Below are 21,044 nucleotides of genomic sequence, written 5' to 3' on the forward strand. Positions count from 1 at the left end.
GTGATTGCATTTTCTATTTAACAGAAACAATATCTGTGTCTCCAGACAGTACTGTACCAAGTGTCTTAGTATGTGCAATAATGATTTCCAGTATGTTTGTTGTCTCTGAAAGAGGAATAATCTATATTTGGCAGATAAAAACATTTTTAAAATATTGTAATCAATTAGACCTCTTTTCAGCTAAGTAGGTCATTCTAGACTTAAAATAATCTCTATGAATTCAAAAAACAGGTAATGGCAACGGTGGGCAAGTAAAAAAAAAAGAATCAGATGCATGTTTCACTGTGGATGGCAAAAATGTTCTCTCACATAATTGCTCTTTTGATGCAGGATGAAAAAAGCTCAGAGGGCTGAATACCTTAAGCTGGTTGGGTGGTACTTATCTCAGCTGTTTACATTAAGTCAGGGACTGCCAATGTGGCACCTGCAGGCTCCAGTGTGACCTCTGGTATCTCTTATGACACCCACAAAAGGTCTAAGTAAATATTCATTTTGTGATATGCCATGCCCTCACGGGAACCATTTTGTGACAGGGACCCACAACACCTCTCCAAATTCTAAATGTGCTCACTGGACCAAAGGGGTTGGCAACCCCTGTACTGAGAGTTGGTCACAGTCTTAATTAAGGCAAGCCTAGTCATGTGGTGAAAAGTAGGCCTGAGTCTGCCCCCCCCCCCCACTACAGCATAATTTAACATGTGAAATGGGTACTCCTTAGAGAAGCATGCACTGGCAATAAACTAAATTTGCACAGTCTCTTCTTCCAGTGCTTTTGCAGGGAAGTCACACAATTATCCTCTGAAAGTTGGTCCTCCACATGGAGTACCTGCCTCACGTTACTCTATGTGCATGGTGGGGCAGAACATGCAGCCACTTACCCAGCCTATGAAACAAAGTGCAGTGGTACCTCAGTTTACTAGCTTAATCTGTTCCGGAAGTCCGTTCTTAAACCAAAGCCATTCTTAAACTGAGGCGCGCTTTCCCTTCTAAGGCCTCCTGCTGGCAGTGCCCTTCCACCATTCAGCTTCCGTTCATAGATCGAGGTAAAGTTCGCTAACCAGAACACCAATTCTGGTTTTGCAGAGTTTGTATACCGAATATGTAGTTCATTAACAGGGCTGTTCGTAGACCAAGGTACCACTGTATATGATCCAAAGCAAGGAATCCCAGATAGAAATATAAGGACAACTTATATTTGCCCAAAACATAGGAAACTGTGGGATACTTTGTGACACTACTGAATTTGACAAGCTAATGGTTTTACATGCATTAAGGTGATTTCTCATAGGTTGCTGATAATCTGAAGTCATTGTTTGTTCTTTATGACAGCCTCACCCAGTATAAAACACCATTTCTGAATTGTGGATGTTCTCCCTAGCTCTCATGATAAATGAGCTTGCAATTATATATTAAAACTGGAAGAACGCTGCTGCTACTGCTGCTACCGTTTAACTTTTATTTAGCGCCAGCAGGGGCTAGGCACTGTACAACCCCTTCTGTTTAATTGCCAACTTTCACGTTGCGTTTCCCCTATCCGCACATCTCATTAACACCTGAAGTGTGGACGTGTGCATCTTCCCTGCAAAGAGAAGCATATGATGCACATCTCCCATGGGGAGAGATATACAAGTTCCCATTTGGGCAATAATGACTTTCTCCCGCATTTCCACATATCATTAGTGTCCAGAGCTGGTCCTCAAGGTATTATCAATTCCATCTGTGAATTTATTTCCACCTGTTTCCTTTGAAACCCCCAAACCCTGCAGCTTCACCATCCTATATCATTGCTTCACTTGTCCTTTGAGCATTCTGGCTCCAATTTATTGGCTCACGGTGACTTGCAGTTATTCAACACCACAATTCATAAAGAATAAGACTTAAAACTGATCTTGCCCTCCCAAGAGGAAGAAATGTTGTTATTTCACCAGGCGTTTAATGGATTTTAACTGTATGTTTTAACTTTTGCTGGCTTTGGGGTTCGATATCATTGTTTTTGTACTGGTTTCAATGTTCTTGAATGTTGTGTTTTTACTATTGTGAAGACCCATGGAGGTCCTGATGGGAGGTAAAAAGCAAATGACAAGTGTTTATATAAATAAACAAACAATTAGAATACTATAATGCTGAAATCCATTTGTAGCATAGATGCACCCCTAAAAACATTCAGTGTTCTCAAATCAGCCAGTGAAAGCCTTCAGGAATCTTTGCCCCATCTCTCTTTGCTAGTTGAGAGTAAGTTTGTAGTCATTTTCACTTGATCTGGAAAGTCTCTTAAAACATTAAGAGGACCAGTATGTTGAACAGAAAGAAGAGCGCTTTTTCCCAGAGCATGCCACTGTTAATAGGGCGACGTGTGATTTTAGACAAAGAGGGCATTTCTGAGATTTGCCTAAAGGGTGTTGTTCTGTGGCTTCAGGCAAGGCTTTTCAACACATCCTCCACATCTGACAGGTGTTGTTATGCGAGTATCCTTCTTCTTATTCCCAGAATGTCATCACATGATTAGAAAGCACATGTATTTAATTTGGATGACAGCTGCAGGGCCAATGTGAAAATTTGATAAAGAGGTAATTCAGGCAGGAAATTAAGAATCTGAAGTGGCATGGAGATCACAGTCTTATCTTGCAGCTAGATGTTGCCCATTGATTCACAGGGTTTAACAAAGAAAAGGGGGCATCAAGCAGAAAATGTCAAAGATAACAGCAAAATTTGAGGAGGGGGAGGAATAAATGATTGCTCTGAGTTTGAGATTCCTGTCTGCCCAGAATTGGAGAGAGGGAACAGTTGCCCAGAGAATACAGCAATTCCTTTAGTGTCTGCTCATCTATAATTCCAATATAAAACTGATGCTTTCCTATAATGATGCAGAGGGCTCTTGATGAAGAGGGCTCTTGCCTGCACTGATGCCACAATAAAATGGTTAGTTTTAAAACTGTTACAGCAATTCATCATAGTATAAAACGATAAGTTTTTACTTGCCTCTTTCTATTGTCAAATCAAATGTTCCCTTTTCCCAATATCACTGAGTCGATGAGAGCTAGAAACTCAGGCCTTTAAAAAAATTGTAACCGTAGCACAAGCGGATTGGATAGGGTGTGGATTTTCCCACTTTCTGCTGAAAGCCATGCATGTCTCTGAGAGGAAGCGTGCCAAATAACCCCGTGAGTTTGCCCCCTAATGGATCCCAGCAGGGATTGGGGAATGCTTGTTGGCTCTGGGACAATCCTTTGCCTTGGATGGAGGGGAGGTTGTAGAATCCGCCTGCCCCTCCAAACACTGGGGTATCCCATTAAAGGGATCCGGGGGGAGTGGTCATGTCTGTGTAACCAGGCAGGGCCAGGGCCGAAGGCACTCCCCCAAATAGTGGTCCCTGCAGCAGTCACCCTATGTGATGTACATAAGTCTTAGGAACGTGGCTTGACTATGCATGCGGGCCGGAAGTATTTTGATTGCCCCATGCCCAGGCCAAACCTCTTTCATCTGTTTTCAATAAAGTTGTGGCCTGTTTCGATCCAAACCAGTCTTAGTGGTCTTTTATTTATCTGGGGTTGGGGACTGGGGAGCATGATGCCTGGACCCACAATGCTTGTTGGCTCTCAGCAAGAGCAACAGGAGTTCTAGAAGGAAACAGGAACAATTTGCTGTGTTACCTGCTGGTCGCACACATATAGCAGCTGTGTGCACAGTATTAAGGGAAAAGAGAAACAGTGATATGGACAACATCAAAGCCACTGCTCTCCTTTCTTATAGTTCTTTAAGTGCAAAAGGACTCTCTCAAGCAGATGACTGACAACTCTTCAAATGGATGACTGCCCTCTGTAAAGCAGGGCACATGGACCCCTTAAGTGTGAGTAGGAAGCTATGGGTAACTCATGTGGTGAGCCCTAGGTTTTTTTGGACTACAACTCCCATACAACCAAGACGATTAATGATCAGGAATGATTGGAGTTGTAGTCCACTGCATGTGAAGGGTGCTGCACTAGCTTTCCCTTATGGAGAACAATAGAAGCATTTTGTGACACAGATTGCTGTTGGGGTGAGGGAAGAGATAGAAAGAGTGAGCTGAGCTGACTTTTTGAAGCTGTATAAACTAACAGCAAAGAGGGCTAAAGAGCCACCCTCTCAGGAGAGGCTGCAAAGCTTGCTTTGTTGGTGTGTTTCAGCTGTGTGCTTCTACCCATGCTCAACCTGTATATTTGTAAATAAACTCAAATATTGCAAAACACAGTAAGCCTCCAGGAATTCTTCCTACCAAAGGAAATGTGCTTTTTTATTTTTAAAGAATGATAATGAATTCATTAATCTTGACACTTTTTGGGAAATGTAATTTATCTTTTCTGAAAGGCTGTAGTCTCAAGTAAAACTGTTTTGAAACAAGACCTGACATGAGTTCTGGTCGGTGCTCATGTTAATCAAAAACATAGCATGTGGGTTGCCTTCTTTTGCTTCGCTTCCCGTGACTTTTCTACTGTGAAATCCTGAATTAATGTCTTCATTAGGATGTGGGAATATTGCTCCATTTAGCCCAGATTCTCTACAGCTTTTTTGGGGAGATATGTCATTTACTATTTGTCCGGGTTTGGTTGCGTTAGTGCAGGAAGCTTACTGACGAACCTAGCAAACAAATTAAACGGTTATTTTTCATTGCGGAAAGAACAATGCTTGCTGGGATTCAGAGTGACGTTAAGGAAGAAAAACTCTTGGGCTAGACCAACCGCCCACCCCCACCTCCCAGAAAAAAGGATATGAGGAGAATATCCAGATAAATGAATTCTTTTACCCGGTGGAATCCCAGGAGAAAATAAGTAGACAAACAGAAGTGTGCAGAATACAAAATGTGGTGATGGCTGCCACTGTGGATGGCTTTAAAGGGGGATTAGACATATACATAGAGGATAAGGCTATCAATAGTGACTAGGCATGATGGCTTCACACTACCCCCCAGGAAGAGAGGCAGTCTGAAATCTAGTCACTGGAGAACAGCAGCAGGAGAGGACTATTGTTCGCAAGTGGGTAGTAGCTTGTGGACTTGCTAGAAGCATCTGGCTGGTCACTGTGGGAAACGTTATGCCATATGAGAGAGGAGTTAGGTCCCGCTTCAGCAGAGCTATTCTTGTGTTCCAAAATGGTGTGAGGAGGGGTCTGTATATTTGTGGATTCCACCAAACCTTGACATTGGATCAACAAAAAGTCGTGCCAAAAAATGTGAGGCAGGCATCTCTTGCTGCAGGAACTAGATTGAAAAGCAGGGCTTAATTGTGTGTTTGGGAACTTTTCCATGTGTAGCACAGGTTCCAAGCTGTTGGCATTTAGATAGCTCTTGCAGACCCTCCAAATGTTCCTGTTTTCCAGGGATGTCCCTGATTTAGAGAAGCCATCCCAGTTCCTGATTTGATCCCAGAATGTCCCACTTTTCCTTAGGATGTCCCTATTTTTATTGGAGAAATGTTGGGGGGTATGGAGTTATCTGACCCCTGAGCCGTCTGAAGGCAATCCTGTATAGGGAAGGTTTTTTTAATGTTTAATGTTTTGTTATGTTTTTATATATGTTGGAAGCTGCCCAGAGTTGCTGGGGCAAGCCAGTAAGATGTGCGGGGTATAAATAGTAAAATTATCATTATGGAATGGGACGTTCCTATTTTCATTGGTTAAATTGTGGAAGGTATGCTATTGTTTTGTTCCAGTCCTGGTTGTCTGAATCCACCTTAGTTGTCAGATTGTTTTCTAGTTGTTGCACGCATCACTTCCTCCTGAAATGTGAGCTGAAGACACTGATACACAAGGGTTGGCAATATATCAAAATGAGCAGGGCTCCCATCCTATACATTTAAGAATCAAGTAGAAAATGAGATTTATTTTTCAGGATTAGAAGTTCTGAACATTCACTTCTTTACAAAATGAATAAAAATGCCGGAACGCTGTCCTCTTTTGCATCTGGTCACCCTAACTTGCACAATCAGACAAAGATCAGATACAGTCTTCCCAGGCAGCCCAAAATCTATGGAATCTCACTGCTGGTCATTACTATAGGATGGTACAAAGGGAATAATCCAACAGCCTCAAACAAAATCTTCTTACAGCATGATCCTAAACATGTTTGCACAAAAATCATTAACAGTGAATACAATTGGACCAGTTCTGACACAATAATAATCAGCCTTCATACAATTATGCTCCTAAGAATAATATCCACAATGGTTTGTAAACACACAATTATATTACTCCCTGCTCCACCCAAGGTTCTTTCCTTGGAATTCCACAGGAAATTTACATTCTGTTATTACAGTTTCATTGTGCATTTCTCCATGGAGGAAAACCATTGCACTGAGCATCCTGCACACTGATTTCCAAAGGGGGTGCCATTCAGTGAAGCTGTTAAATCACCCCCATTATCAGTGTTGCAGGCCTGGGTTACACATTTGGGAAGCAGACAGGACTTCTGGTATGAATACCCTGATTACTTTTTTTATGAAAAGGCATAACAAAGAGGCAGACATAATTAAGTCACATGTTTTCCATCCAGAAAACATTTTACATGTTGATTTCTCTCTGTTGCCCAGCTCAGTAGTGGCATAGCTACAATGACGGCATGATGGTCCTATTGAGATGTGGCAAACCACATTGAGTTCCATTGTTTCGTTGCAATGCAGGGTTCCATTCAGCATAATGCGAAGTAGTGCTCTGTGTGAGCAGAACAACTTCTGCACGTGTAGCAGGGCTTCCCTCTCTCTCCTGCCCTATCGACAATATATTCTGGCGGGTCCCTCCCCCCCCCCCCGAGCACATTTCATTGCTACATGGCAAGTTATTTGCATTTATATTTTTATCTAAGTGGGGTTTTAAGTTTTAACAATGTACACTGCCCTGATACATTATGGTATGGTGGTACAGAAATAGTTGCATGCATGCATAAATAAATAAATAAATAAATAAATGTTATTCTTAATATACATTAATATGTTGAGATTAATCAAATGCATTGTTTGCAATTAACAGAAATATTTCTATCCTGCCCATTTCCCAAGGATCCTACTTCAGTAATCTTCCTCCACTGTTTTTACCTTTACCCACAGCAAGTCTGTGTGGATGTTTAGTCTGAGAGGCAGTAGCAGATCCAAGAACACTCAGTGTTCGAATGAATATTTGAATTAGGGTCTCCCAGGACTGTTAGGTTCAACAGTCTTTTCAGTAGTTTCTCCTCCTGTCCCATTCTTGCTGCCACCTTCTTATTGATGAACCAGCTAAACAACGCCAAATGCTCAGGGTGTTGCGTTTGCAAAGTAAAGGAAGGACTGGACCCTGATTAAAAACAAGACACGAGGCTTTGACCAGCAAGGCTCTCGGAGAAAGTGCTTCAACCACACCCCTCACCAGGCCATTTTATTAGCAAAAGAATCTTTTACACAGTGCTCGTAAGAACCAATCATATTTCCTCTGAACATTTCATGAAACCCCACGTGGGGAAAAAGTAACACTACAACACTCATTAGCATGCATATATTTTGGGGTAAATAAGTTGAGAACTACAAAGGGGTGCATCTGGCAACCTTGGAGGTAAGAAATAAACATGATAAGAAGGATGGCCAGAAAGACCAGATCACTACCACCTTCATGTGAGATCTGTTTCCTGGCTCCAAGTTTAACATTTTAAGATTATATATAAGAAAACTACATCAAAGTAACTTGCCTACTATCTTTATGGCCCAGGAAGCCTGCCTGGCGAAGCAACTGCTGTGTACGTGACTCGTGAAGAAGAGGGGAATGGGCAGTAGAGGCAATGGCCAGAGATGCAGAGGTGTGGATTAATCAAGAATCATATCAAAATAGTTTAAACCCAGTCAACGCAATGCTTTCATTGCTGACACAGATGGCTTACTCTATATCTGTTATAATTCCTCATAGCAATCCCACCTGATCACTACATCTCTGGATATTTGCACTCCTACACAGGGAACTTCTGGTGGCAAGTTAAAAGTCAGGACTCATTATACATATGAAGTATGTGCTAAATTCAAAGTTTGGATCAAGTTTCAGAACCATCACTCACTCTTTCTGCCATAGAGGGGTTTGAATATGCTAATTTAATCACCCACTAGGTGGCAGTGATGGCACATTTAGGCCCACTGTGTAAGACCTGCGGGTCAAATTACCACAGCATGGCCAGGGCATATTCAGCAAGATCACTTATTAGCACCTCAGTCAATAGGTTTACTTCGAATTAAGTTCAACTGACTTCTGCAAGCTTTATTTTGGAATAAGCTTCATCCGTCACTCCAGTGTGGGCTCCCACAACCCAATGTAGAAGGAAGTTTAAGAACACCATAAGGAATATTATGGGCTGTATTCAGCTGATAGCCTTATTCAACCTTAGCCTTAGGGCTACACTGAATACAATCCAATACTTTTCCAAAGAGGAACGATGTGGCCTACAGCTCCCATGAAGCAGCATCATGCTTGGCAAAAGGTGACCACGAAAATGACCACCACACTTGCGTGTTTATTGCAACAGTATATTAACGCCCTGTATTTTAATGCAGCATACATGAAGTGATCCCAGGGCTGGCCAGCCCATAAAGTGTGGTGAAGTGGTTGCCTCAGGTGACAGGCTGTGGGCAGCTGGGAAGGGCAGCAGATCTGGGCTCTAAGAAGAATGCCTCTTGCTGCCTCCTGCACTTGTCACCTTTCACCTCCACCACTTCTTCCTACTCCTTTCCAGCCTCCTTTTTTCTCCCCCACGGCCTTCAGCACATCGGAGCTTCCCTGGGCCACCTCCAGTTGCCTCAGCCGCAGAAAAGGAGGCAGCTAGGTGTGGCTTCCATTTTTTGTTTTGCCTTAAGCAGCAAAACATTCTGGGCCAGCCCTGGATTATCTCATTACATCCTCACCACCCCAGACTGCGAAGAGCACAACCCTGTGCTTCAGAGACAGTCACTTGCCGAAAACCACCCAATGAATTTCACGGATGAGATTTCTCCTCCTAAATCATACACTCTGAGCCACCCTGGTTCTCCTGAGTACAGTAGCACCTTGGTTCTCAAACGCCTTGGTACTCAAACAACTTGGAATGCAAACACTGCAAACCCAAAAGTGCCCTGGTTTGCGAACTGTTTTCAGAAGCCAAACATGCTCCATTTTGAGTGTTACGCTTCCGATTTGAGTGCCTCACTTCCATTTTGAGTGCCACACTTCTGTTTTTAGTGTTACACTGAGGTCCGTCTGTTTTTGCTATTTATTTTGCATGGGGTTTTTTTGTGGCTCTTTTTATGACTGTGTGGAACCCAGTTCAGCTACTGATTGATTGATTGATTGATTGATTGTGTGACTGCAGTACATTGTTTACTGCTTTCATTTTATGGATCAATGGTCTTGTTAGATAGTAAAATTCATGTTAAATTGCTGTTTTAGGGGTTGTTTTTAAGTGTCTTGAATGGATTAATCCATTTTGCATTACTTTCTATGGGAAAGTGTGTCTTGGTTTTGGAATGGGCTTCTGGAACGGATGAAGTTTGAGAACCAAAGTACCACTGTACTGTATAGAGTTCCAAATCTAGCCTAAGAACCTTTCATTCTGCTGCACTGCATGGGAATTTAACAAAGCCTCTCGCCGACTCCACCCTGTGCATCCACGCAAAGGCCCTCAGTCGCATTTTCAGTGAGGAACGGTTTTCAAATGCAGACACTATTCAATTTACCCAGAAATATATCCGTTTAACAAGGCCTAAAACATGAAGCAATGAATCAATAATAAATCTCAAAGGCCTCAAAATGAATCCCAGGACAGTTGGTTTTTAATCTACTAAGAACTTAAAGCTGATATGAAGTTTGAAGAATTTGGCAATGATATTGCATTACTTTGTGTCAGGCTTTTGCACTTACACTACCTGAATAACAAATGCAGGGTCTTGCTGTATATAATGAAAGTTACAAGCCTGCTACTGCAACAAAGTGTGGCTAGCTTTTCTAGCTATTTCAAAACTATTGCTGTTTGGTTTCCTTCTGGAGCCATAAAAACAGAGAAGCCAAATTAAAATAAGATTGGAAATTTGCTGTGTGTAAATCACATGAATATAATGAAATAGTTAAGATGACAGATTTAGTGAGAATTAGGAAAGGTGACTCTATTCAGAATAATCTCATAACCAGGTGGGAACCAATGACTGCTGCCAGCCATTGCATGGAGGTACAAGTTTTGCAAAGCTATCCACATTAACCTTGGCACTGTCTAAGCCTCTAATTATTGCTAATTGACTGTCTTCCTCTCACAGTACAACAGTGGCTTGTACTTTCTCATCTTTAGTTTTAGTGGTCTGTATTAGGGAAGGAGGGATTCTTATCAATCACCATCCACAATACAGTTTGTAGATACAAATATATACCAGTACAAAGTATCTCTGTTGCTCCAGCAATTCATGACCACCCTGCTGAGAGCCTCAGGGCCCACTCTTCCCTCTCTCCACCAGGCCCAAGGTGGGGCCTGACAGGCTTCATAAGGACTGCTACTGCCCAGCAGAGAGCGCTGTTTCTTCTTTTAAATTTTGTGTGTGTGTGTGTGTGTGTGTGTGTGTGTGTGTGTGTGTGTGTTTAGTGTTTGAACTGTTTTTAGCTGTGTTGATTGACACCCTATGCCCTTTTAAAATGTGTTGGGGGGGTTATTGGGTTGTTGTTGTTTTTATTTTGATTATGTATTTTGTGGTTTTATATTCTGATATTATCCTGTGAACCGCACCACTTTAGCTAATGGGGCCTCCTGCTGCCACCACGCTGCCAGAGCACGATTTCTGTTCTCATCCTGAAGCAAAGTTCTTAACCCAAGGTAATATTTCTGGGGTAGCAGAGTCTGTAACCTGAAGCGTATGCAACCTGAAGCGTATGTAACCCAAGGTACCACTGTAGACTGGAAAGAGAAGTTGCTGAATTGCAACTTAATACCAAACTTAAAACCATGGAGAGACCTGGGTCTGAATAGAGACATCGGATTCTTATCTCATTATACATGATACAGCTATTTTTAGCCATCTCACCCCTTGCTTTTTCCCGTAAGACCAATTGCAGTCCTTCACAGTTGTCAACAGGTTTACCACACCTATCAGCCAATCACTCATTCCCACCACCCTTCTGAGTAATACCCCTCCCCACCCTCCCATTATATATAAGGATCTGGTGACTTCTGTTTCAGTGTATCTTAAGAAGTGTGCATGCACACGAAACCTCATACCAATAACAAACTTAGTTGGTCTCTAAGGTGCTACTGGAAGGAATTTTTAAATTTTGTTTCAACGATAAAAAATGTTCAACTTGTGTGTCAAGTTTAAATATACCATTTGTTTCTCTAGGGAGCAACCTCATTGATCTTAGAAAGGATGGTGTAGAGGGGGGCCAACACTGCAGAGAAGGAGCACAGTGCACCCATGTTGCTGTGAGGAAAGGGTAAATGAAAACTAAATGCACCGGCATCTGTCTGACTTTCATTGTAAAGCAATACAGTACTGTGAAAAGCAGTGGGAGAGGTCTGAGCTACAGAAGAAAGGTGGGGGTGCGAATTATTAGATTCCTGAGAGTATGCGGCAGCCTTACACAATAGGCAGCCTAGTATCAATTAGGTTTCCAAGACAAAAGGCTCTGTGTGTATTCACCGCTTGCTCAGAAACAAGGCTATTGAAGCATATCGCAGCTCTTTTGCCTGGAAGCAGAGATTAGGAGCAGCTGTGTGGGCTCTCCCTGCTGTGGGTGCACAAGCAGTAATAAGGGGGTGTGATTGTGTAGCGCAGGGGGCAGCGGTGGCACTGCAGCGAAAGCTAGGCAAAGCCAATCCAGCAAAGATGATGAGAAAAGTCTTGAAAATACTGTACTTAGCTTTATTTTTTTTAACCACAGAGGAAACAGTAGGCTTAAGGTCCCAAACTATATGGGCTCCACAAAATGAGCTACAGACCTCTCACTCTTGCAGCACCAGCCCCATCAACACAAAGCCACTTCCGAGCTGGAGAGGAGGTGGGGTTGCAGGCTTCATGCCCTCCCCCCATGTGCGCAGGGGCTGGCTTGCAGCCCCCGCGAGATCAGGGAAACCTCGGACACGTCGTCTCCCTTGCCAGCCAATCGGCTGGCCCAGGAGCCGTAACCTGCACTATTTAGGGCTGGTGCGGCCGAGGATTTCCCTCTTTCTCCACTCCAGCACCCCAGCTGCTCCGGTTTCCCACCCTCCCACTCTTTAGGTTTGGCTCTCTGACATTGCTATGGACCTTGGTTGGTCGCCGTTAAGGGGCCTGGTAGGAATTTTTTTCCACTTGGCAAATTGGCACCAGCCACTTGGTTTTTCGCCTACCTCGTAGCAAATCGTCACAACTTCCTCGGCATTGGCGGTTAGGCATTGGTAAGGGTATTGTTATGCAGATGAATGGGGGGAGCGCCATCACCTTCCCCCATATCGAAGGGTAGTCCGGTAAAGGATTCCGGGGGGCGTTGCCCTGTCCGAAGCCTATGGAGGTGTGGGCCTAAGGCACGCCCCTGAGCGGTGACCCAGGGGAGCTCCTAGTTGACGTGCCTCAGCAGGACTCCCCCTACTGGTGGTTAACCCATGCCGGTCTTCAAGCAATTGGGCTAAAGCCGGTTAGTCGATAGAACCAATGCCTAAGCCAATACCGCTCAAATTCCTGTAATCAATAAAGTTGTGGCCTATTTTCACCCATTAACCTATAATACTGGTGTCCTGTGTCTTTATTTCCGAGGGGGAGGCGGGAACTCGCCACACAATAAATAAAAAACAGTATTGTACCGCTTTAAATGGGCATAACTTCCCCCTAAGAATCCTGGGCACTGTAGTTTGTTAAGGAAGCCAAAAGTTGTTAGGAGACCCCTATTCCCCACAGCGAGAGACAATCCCCTCGTTCCCAGGAGAGAAGGATTAATTGTTAAACCATTCTGGAACTCTGCCACCAGCAAACCCACACAGCCCAAATGTTGCTGCCACCCCAGCCCTGTGTTTGGGGGTCAGCTCCACCCCACTGCACACACCACTGCTGGGGACAAGGTGTTGTACAGGATGTTTCAGAAGCCATGGGGACGGGAGGTTGGAGGAAATAGGTTTGGCCAATGTCAGTAGGCCACAAAAATCAGAACTAAACATAACTTTCAGATTAGGATGCCTACAAATTGCACGGGCTGCACCAAATCCATTTTAAAAGAAGCAAGGCCATATTTTTATGGAGTGCACACACAACGGTCAGCTGATATTGTGGAAATACAGCAAGTTTTCTGATGGCAACAAGAACTTCAAGTGCATTGTAACAGACATAGACATCCTGTCTGAATGTGCCTGGGCTGTACCTCTTGACGCTCTAAAACACAAAACAGGCAGAGAATAGCATTCAGAGATTTAATGATTTTTTTCCCCAGACATGATAGAAGGAAGTCTGGAATGCTCCAGACAGATAATGGTAAATAGTTTCTAAGCAAGTCTGTAAGCAGTCTGTTTAAACAACTTGGGGTTCATCACTTTGTCACCAATAATGATGTCAAAGCTGGTGTTGTGGTGCAATTTAATAGCATTACAGACAAGAATGTGGAGGCATTTTAAATCTAACAATACCTTCAGCTATAGTGACATGCTGGCACAATTCTTAAAAAGTTATAGTCAAAGCTACACAGAAGTATCACCACCAGGTTTGTCAATATTAAGAGTTTCAAGGTTCTAGTAGGGAGAGGGAGAGAATCCTGCTGAGCAGAAAAGGACATATTCCTAACCAATATGCTTTAAAAAAAACCACCTGCCTTTCACAATGGACATCAAAGGAGTTTTTGATACTTTGTGCCTTTCACAAACATATTGTTGAGCACTTCTTTGGACCCTTACTGCATTGTGTAGTATTTCATGAACGCCTATAATCCCTGGACCCAGCAAGTGTTAGAATTATCAAGGCTTGGGGTATTAAGATAGATGCCAGACCTTTCTAATTCTTGAATACAGCCAGTGTTAAAAGCTAAGCAAGCCTTCAAATTCCAGGAAATAGCCAGACTTGTGCCTGAGGGATGGGCCATTAAGAGAACAAAGAATCAAAGGGCTCCTATAAGATGGCAAATGGGTTTCCCTCAACAGATAAAGTCAGAGTTGAGCGTTGAGAGGTTAGAGTTAGGAGTGATGTGACCTAGAAGCAAAGTAAAGGGTAAAGGTAAAGGGACCCCTGACCATTAGATCCAGTCGCGGATGACTCTGGCGTTGCAGCGCTCATCTCGCTTTATTGGCCGAGGGAGCCGGCGTACAGCTTCCGGGTCATGTGGCCAGCATGACTAAGCCGCTTCTGGCGAAACAAGAGCAGCACACGGAAATGCCGTTTACCTTCCTGCCAGAGCGGTACCTATTTATCTACTTGCACTTTGACGTGCTTTGGAACTGCTAGGCTGGCAGGAGCTGGGACCGAGCAATGGAAGCTCACCCCGTTGCAGGGATTTGAACCACCGACCTTCTGATCGGCAAGTCCTAGGCTCTGTGGTTTAGACCACAGCACCACCCGCTGTAAAGTAGCAAGCTGGAAAGCCAGAGAGGCAGATTATGATGCTTGATGTCTGTTTGCATCCAAAACTGTGGTGATGGAAGATACAAGATTCTCTTGGGGTGTTAATGCTGTGAACCCCTCTATTGTAGGCTCAGGTTGTAGATGTGTAAACAAACCATATATCATATAGACACCACAATATTTATTGTGCCTTGTTTTCAAAAGGAAGCATGAACCCTAGTTAAGCACCTGGAACCCCTGGAATCTTATAATGCTTGGAAATTGGGGTGGCAGGCAACAGTATAAATATGCTTTAAATGTATGACATGGATGTGACTAAAGATGGGGATGGTTTACTTTCAGCTAAGAAATACATGTTTTAAACCACCATGGTTTTTATACACCATGGCTCTGAAGAATGTACTAATCTAAATGACATCTATATCCAATTGGGCCTCCACCAACCATTACTGAGAGAAGCTTGTTTAATTAGGTGCCCTGCTGGCAGCCCTGACAGAATCCACATTGCTAGCCTTTTCCATTGTAGGAAATTATGAAGGTTATATGGATTTAAACAATGCATTGCTGTACATGTGCTGTAAAACTGCAACTAAACATGGAACAAATCTTTCCAGCAATTAAGAAGTAGGCCTGGTGATTTATCCAATAGCTTCTATGATTAGTCAACTCAATGTGACATTGTGAGATCACCTCATCAGCCAAGAGCAACAACTGCTACCTTTCTAGAGTTTTCGTAATACTCTAGCCACACAATTCTCTGCAGGGCTATTTTACACAGATACAACTGAACAACACAAATCAACTGAAAACCAAGAAATAGACCTTCTGGAACATCTTTATGTTGACCTGCGATTTTTTTGTGCTATAAAGATGCAGTTAACTGGTAAATATGTGGAAATGGTCTACTCGATGATGGGCAATGCTCATACTTCTTAACTTCTGAGGCTCATACATCTTAACACAATTTCCACACTATAATTATAAACTTATTTTGCACCCTAGGCTCTTTTCAACCCCTAGGGTTTTATTCCCCCCACCCCTTCCCATCCCATCAACATGTTGCATTCAACCCTTTGGGAAACTGGTCTAGAAATAAATGATCAAATTGGGAAAAAATCACAAACGTGATTGAGTCTGCCTTGTCGCCACAAGGCTCTGGGCCATGCAATGACTTCCATAGCCACACATCCAAATGTGGCTTAAAGGTTTAAGCGCATTTTAATTTTATGTCTGGAAAAACAGCAGGGGTATAAGTTAAGCCAGGTTGGAACACTAGCCACTGTGTAGAGTTTTGTTGAAGCATTGTGAGAAATAACCCACAATTGTGTAGCACTGGTGGTAATCTAAAACTTCTCCATTGGCAAGGTTACCCAGTGCAGAAGTGGAAGTTTTTAGTTCAGCTATGGCTCTTGTTAAAACATCCCAAGCTCCTTTTTGCATTTGGCTCATAGGGTATGATATGGAATGATTCCCTTGACCAAGTCCAGCATATATTAGAACTAGCTATAGCTTCCCCCTTGTGTACACAAAGGTCCGTTTGTTATCTCATGAACACACACTCTTGTTCTGCATCATTTTGTTTAACAGCAGCCTGGTGGGGTTCTTCTGTCTAGCAGGCAGACTGCCCAGTACTTCTCGGAAGATTGTGTCAGGATTTTGCAGATACTTTTGCAGAGGTCTGCTGTGAGGCAGGGGTAGAAGATAGTTTAGTTTTCGTTACTTTCCTCTGTCTTCATAAGTTAGGCATTTTTTAAGCAGAGCATTATGACATGTGGCTTCTGATCAGTCACTCTTATGAGGAATCCCCTTCATTTCAGTATCAAAGGGTTCTTCTCAATGGGTTGCTTCTGATGCTTTCTTATTTAGGAAGGCATCCTTTTAATTGTTGGCATTGATGGCTGTGGTCCAAACATATCTTCTCAATATAGACCATTTGATGTTATTTAGTCATTTAGTCGTGTCCGACTCTTCGTGACCCCATGGACCAGAGCATGCCAGGCACTCCTGTCTTCCACAGCCTCCCGCAGTTTGGTCAAACATGTTAGTAGCTTTGAGAACACCATCCAACCATCTCATCCTCTGTTGTCCTCTCTTTCTCCTTGTGCCCTCCATCTTTCCCAACATCAGGGTCTTTTCCAGGGAGTCTTCTCTTCTCATGAGGTAGCCAAAGTATTGGAGACTCAGCTTCAGGATTTGTCCTCCCAGTGAGCACTCAGGGCTGATTTCCTTCAGAATGGATAGGTTTGATCTTCTTGCAGTCCATGGGACTCTCAAGAGTCTCCTCCAGCACCATAATTCATAATTCAATATATACCATAAAAAGGTAAAGGGACCCCCGACCATTAGGTCCAGTCACGGACGACTCTGGGGTTGTGGCGCTCATCTCACTTTATTGGCCAAGGGAGCCGGCGTACAGCTTCCGGGTCATGCGGCCAGCATGACTAAGCCACTTCTGGCGAACCAGAGCAGTGCACGGAAATGCCGTTTACCTTCCCACCGGAGCGGTACCTATTTATCTACTTGCACTTTGGCATGCTTTCGAACTGCTAGGTTGGCAGGAGCTGGGACCGAGCAACGGGAGCTCACCCCATCGCGGGGATTCGAACTGCCAGCCTTCTGATCGGCAAGTCCTAGGCTCTGTGGTTTAACCCACAGCGCCACCCGGGTCCCTTAATATAGACCATACACACCTCATATATATTTCCACTGAAGTGGGGTGCGGACAAGTAAATATGTGACTGCTAAGGAGGCAACTTGGACTTCTAAAATGTACTCCTGATTGTTCCCTGACAAGTGGGGCTTGTATTCAGAGTCTTTTAATTTTCCACCAAATGGAAACCTCCCCCCCCTCCGCACTGCAAATTGTTCCTCCCGAGCGTCCTCCCAAGCCAAAAGAACAGCACAAAGACAATGCCGAAGCCCCCTCCTCTTGGAACGAGCTACATTCTGGAGTTTCCAGTCAGGGACTTCGAAGTGCAGCTGATTCAAGTAGGACTTGAGGTCACCATCAGTCAGTTCAGCAGTGACTTCAAGCCCTGCTTGGATTGGCTGGGATCTTCACTTGTAGTGCACCTTGAGTTCAAACTGCATGGCAAATGTGGGGGGGGGGAGTCAGCTGATGTCATGGTGATATCAGGCGGCTGACAGACAGGTGGTCCCACACGCCTGTCAGAGTGCCCCACAAGGCATGGGGGCAGCTGTTGATCCAGCCTACCATGTTGAACAAGTTCCCACCCCTGACTGATTTTAAGATCCATGTTTTCGAAGCCTGGATGGAAATTTTTGTTGAGACATAAGAAGATACTGAGACAGACCCTATTGGTCTCTTTAGCTCAATGCTGTTTGCATGAGATCTGTTTTTTAGCAATCATAATAAGGATGGAACCTACATTTATGTATACCACTTTTAATCACGGGCAAACCCTGGAAATTAGAAATGAATTCCCTGCAGATGGGAGAGTGATACACCTGTATAAAGTGATACACCTGTATAAAGCTCTCCATCCATTTTGTGACCTTGTCTAGTTATTTCCTAACTGCCCAGTGACGTTGCTAATAGGACTCCTGGTATAATACGTAAACCAGCCCCAAGCCAAGGCTTTCTGGTGACATTTTAAAACAGGTACTATTGAAAACACCAGTAAAACCCATGGCCTTCATTTTGCAAGGTTTCGCCCACGCGTCTGGCTACAAATTTGTTCTCTTTCATGAGGGTGTAACCTGATGCCAGTTGTCTTAATACCCCACAAATCCTCCAAGGTGTCTGTTGCATCTAATTTTGTATAAAAGGGCAACGGAAGGCTTTCCGCTCTTTACAGCTACCATAATTCCAGCAAGGCAAGTCTACGACAGGTAACTTTTCAACAGATTCTTAATTAACACTGCTTCAGAAATGGTAAGGTCTCTGTAGAACTTTTTTTTGAAAAAAGCCATTTAAAAAGGAATCTTCTCTGCCTTTTTAAATACATTTATTCTGTTTTGTTTGGTTTTTGGTTTTTTTTAAAGAATGTAAAAGTTTCCAGAGCTTATTTGTAAGAGCAATTGAGATATCTTTCTATTCAGCAGAAATGCCTTTTTTCATTATTTCATTATTTCCTCTCAAGTGTAACTGGATTAAGACTTCATTCTGCTGAACAAATCTCTTATCCTCTGACAATAACCTTAGTACTGTTTTGCTGACTTTACTCTATAAATGTATGCATACGTACCACTATCCTTTCTTTTTAAAAGCTTGCCTTTGTATCAGCATGGGAAGAATGGTAATATTGTCTGCTTCTAAAGATATGTTGAATTGTGAGTCTCAGTGTACTCCAGGACCCCTCTGCTTTGCACTACAGGATGAAGCCGATTAATTTCTTTGTCGTGTTGCTTTTCTGGCAAACTGTTTGCTGCAATCATTGCCAGCTGTCCAATATCACAATAGCACTGGAGAAGGAAGAGTGTGGTTTCTGCATCAGCGTGAACACAACATGGTGCTCTGGCTACTGCTTCACAAAGGTGAGGAGCCAACAGGTTAATAAGTATATGCATTTGTATGATTTGTTCACATGAAGATAACGTGTACATTTAAGGACTTCTTCCGCATCAAATTGCATTGAATGGGTTGTTGACTTCTATATTCTCAGTGAACATAGCTTATGTTCAAGGCAGTAAGCACTTTATTGTTTGCTCAAAGAAGAAATTCTGCACACAAAGGAATTTGTTCCAGTTTATATGGTTTCCTATTTTGTTATAGAGCAATGTCACCCACTTGATACAGAACTAGGACAGCTAGTCTTGTAACAAATGTTTCAGATTTGATAGGTCTTAAAATAGAAATTGATTTTAGTTTAACAAGCTGTCCAAAGATCACTGAAGTCAGGGAAGAACATAATCAATCACCTTAATTTGGGTTTTGGTAGGGTTTTTCAAAATCAAAGAAAGTCATAGTTAGACACTGCTAAAAGGCCGTTGGTAGCATATGGATTTAACATTCAGACTCTCTTTTTTATGTCATGATTAGGATCTAATTGATCAGAACCTAGCAATGAGATATGTCCAGAACATCTGCACATTCAAGTCAGTTGTGTACGAGACTATCAAGATCCCAGGCTGTGCTGGTCACGAAGAATCATTTTATTCCTACCCAGTGGCAACAGGATGTCACTGCGGAACCTGCAACACTGACGTCACCGACTGCACCCGGAGAGGCTTGGACCCGAATTATTGTTCCTATGATCAATATGAGATCAGCGAGTGAGGCTTGTCTTTCTCATCTTGCAAAAACTGTACAGTAATGAATGTCGGGGAAAGGGGCAATGTGTGCAGATATTACAGTACGGTTGCATCTTATGAGCGTTTAACTTGTGTCATTTCAATCTTGCATGGTTGAAGGTCAGCCGCTTGAAAATGCCCAAGTTAAATGCAAGGCAGAGAACTTAGAAGCTCTTTTCGTGCCGGGTAACACAAGCAGACCTGGTTCAGAAAGAGCTTTAAAGCTCTATGCCTTGCTTGGGGGGGGGGCTCCAGAAGGCTAGGGATGCTCATATGGGGGGGGGGGGTCCAAGGATTTGAGTATACACATTTTCATGTATATGCAGAACTTTTGGAACTGAACCCCTGCATAAGATGTGATTGTACTATCCTGCCAACTTTCTCTTTTTTTAAGTATGTGTGCAAAGAATACAACCTGTTGCATTCACCTTCAATGGCTTCATTGTGGCATCTTAAGCAAAAAGTGTTTTCGCCTGTGTCTTTCAAAGCACAGTTCCTTCGCAGTCTGCTCCCGATACATCCTCCACTCTTTGCAATTCTCTCTTCAAGTGCCAGCTTCTCTTTCGAAACAAAATAAAAAAAAATGCTGTATCTGAAGAAGTGTGCATGCACACAAAAGCTCATACCAATAACAAACTTAGTCTCTAAGATGCTGCTGGAAGGATTTATTATTATTATTATTTGTTTGTTTTGACTACGGCAGACCAACATGGCTACCTACCTGTAACTGCAGCTTCTCTTTAGCATCCATTTAATAACTTACATGAGTTATTTAAGAGTTTCTCTACTGACTAGCTTGTTCAGTATGACATGATCTCTTTCTTATTAAAGTTATATAACAGTGCAATCCTATGCATGTCTACTCAGAAGTAATCCCCATTTAAGTGTGTGTATAGGTAAGTGTGTATAGAGAGAGCTGCAGTCCCATCTATGGATCTATGTTGGTACATCAGTTTAATTTCACTTGGAGTCAACTGTGAGAGGGTGCAGACTAAGGAGGTCCCATTGGACAGACCCCTAGCTTTAACTAGAAGAAAGTTCCCTTGCTTCAGGCATGCTGTTAGGAGGGATACTTTGTGCCTTTTGTGTAATTTCCAGATCTCTCAACCCTTTCTCCATTTTTAAGTCTCCAGCCACCTGCCACCTTAATTTGCCCAGGGGGCAAAATCCTGTTGGTTCCCCATAGCTCACAGTAAGCTCTGACAGTAAGAACTATAGTTATTTTTCCCCTCTAAAAGTTGCCTTGAATTGGCCTACATTTGCATCCGATTTATAAAAATT

At 43.1% G+C, this 21,044-nt stretch overlaps 1 protein-coding gene across 1 annotated transcript; it reads left to right on the forward strand.

Moving 5' to 3' along the window:
• Nucleotides 1-3,711: 3,711 nt before the first annotated feature.
• On the forward strand, nt 3,712-19,998 carry FSHB (follicle stimulating hormone subunit beta). The gene is made up of 3 exons (XM_081848633.1): nt 3,712-3,847; nt 18,848-19,007; nt 19,513-19,998. Exons 2-3 carry the CDS (start codon nt 18,849-18,851, stop codon nt 19,747-19,749), a joined length of 396 nt encoding a protein of 131 aa, XP_081704759.1. The 5' UTR covers nt 3,712-3,847; nt 18,848; the 3' UTR covers nt 19,750-19,998.
• Nucleotides 19,999-21,044: the final 1,046 nt, after the last annotated feature.

This window comes from Podarcis erhardii (assembly GCF_964252035.2).
Source record: "Podarcis erhardii genome assembly, chromosome: 1".
In the NCBI taxonomy this organism is placed as follows: Eukaryota; Metazoa; Chordata; class Lepidosauria; order Squamata; family Lacertidae; genus Podarcis; species Podarcis erhardii.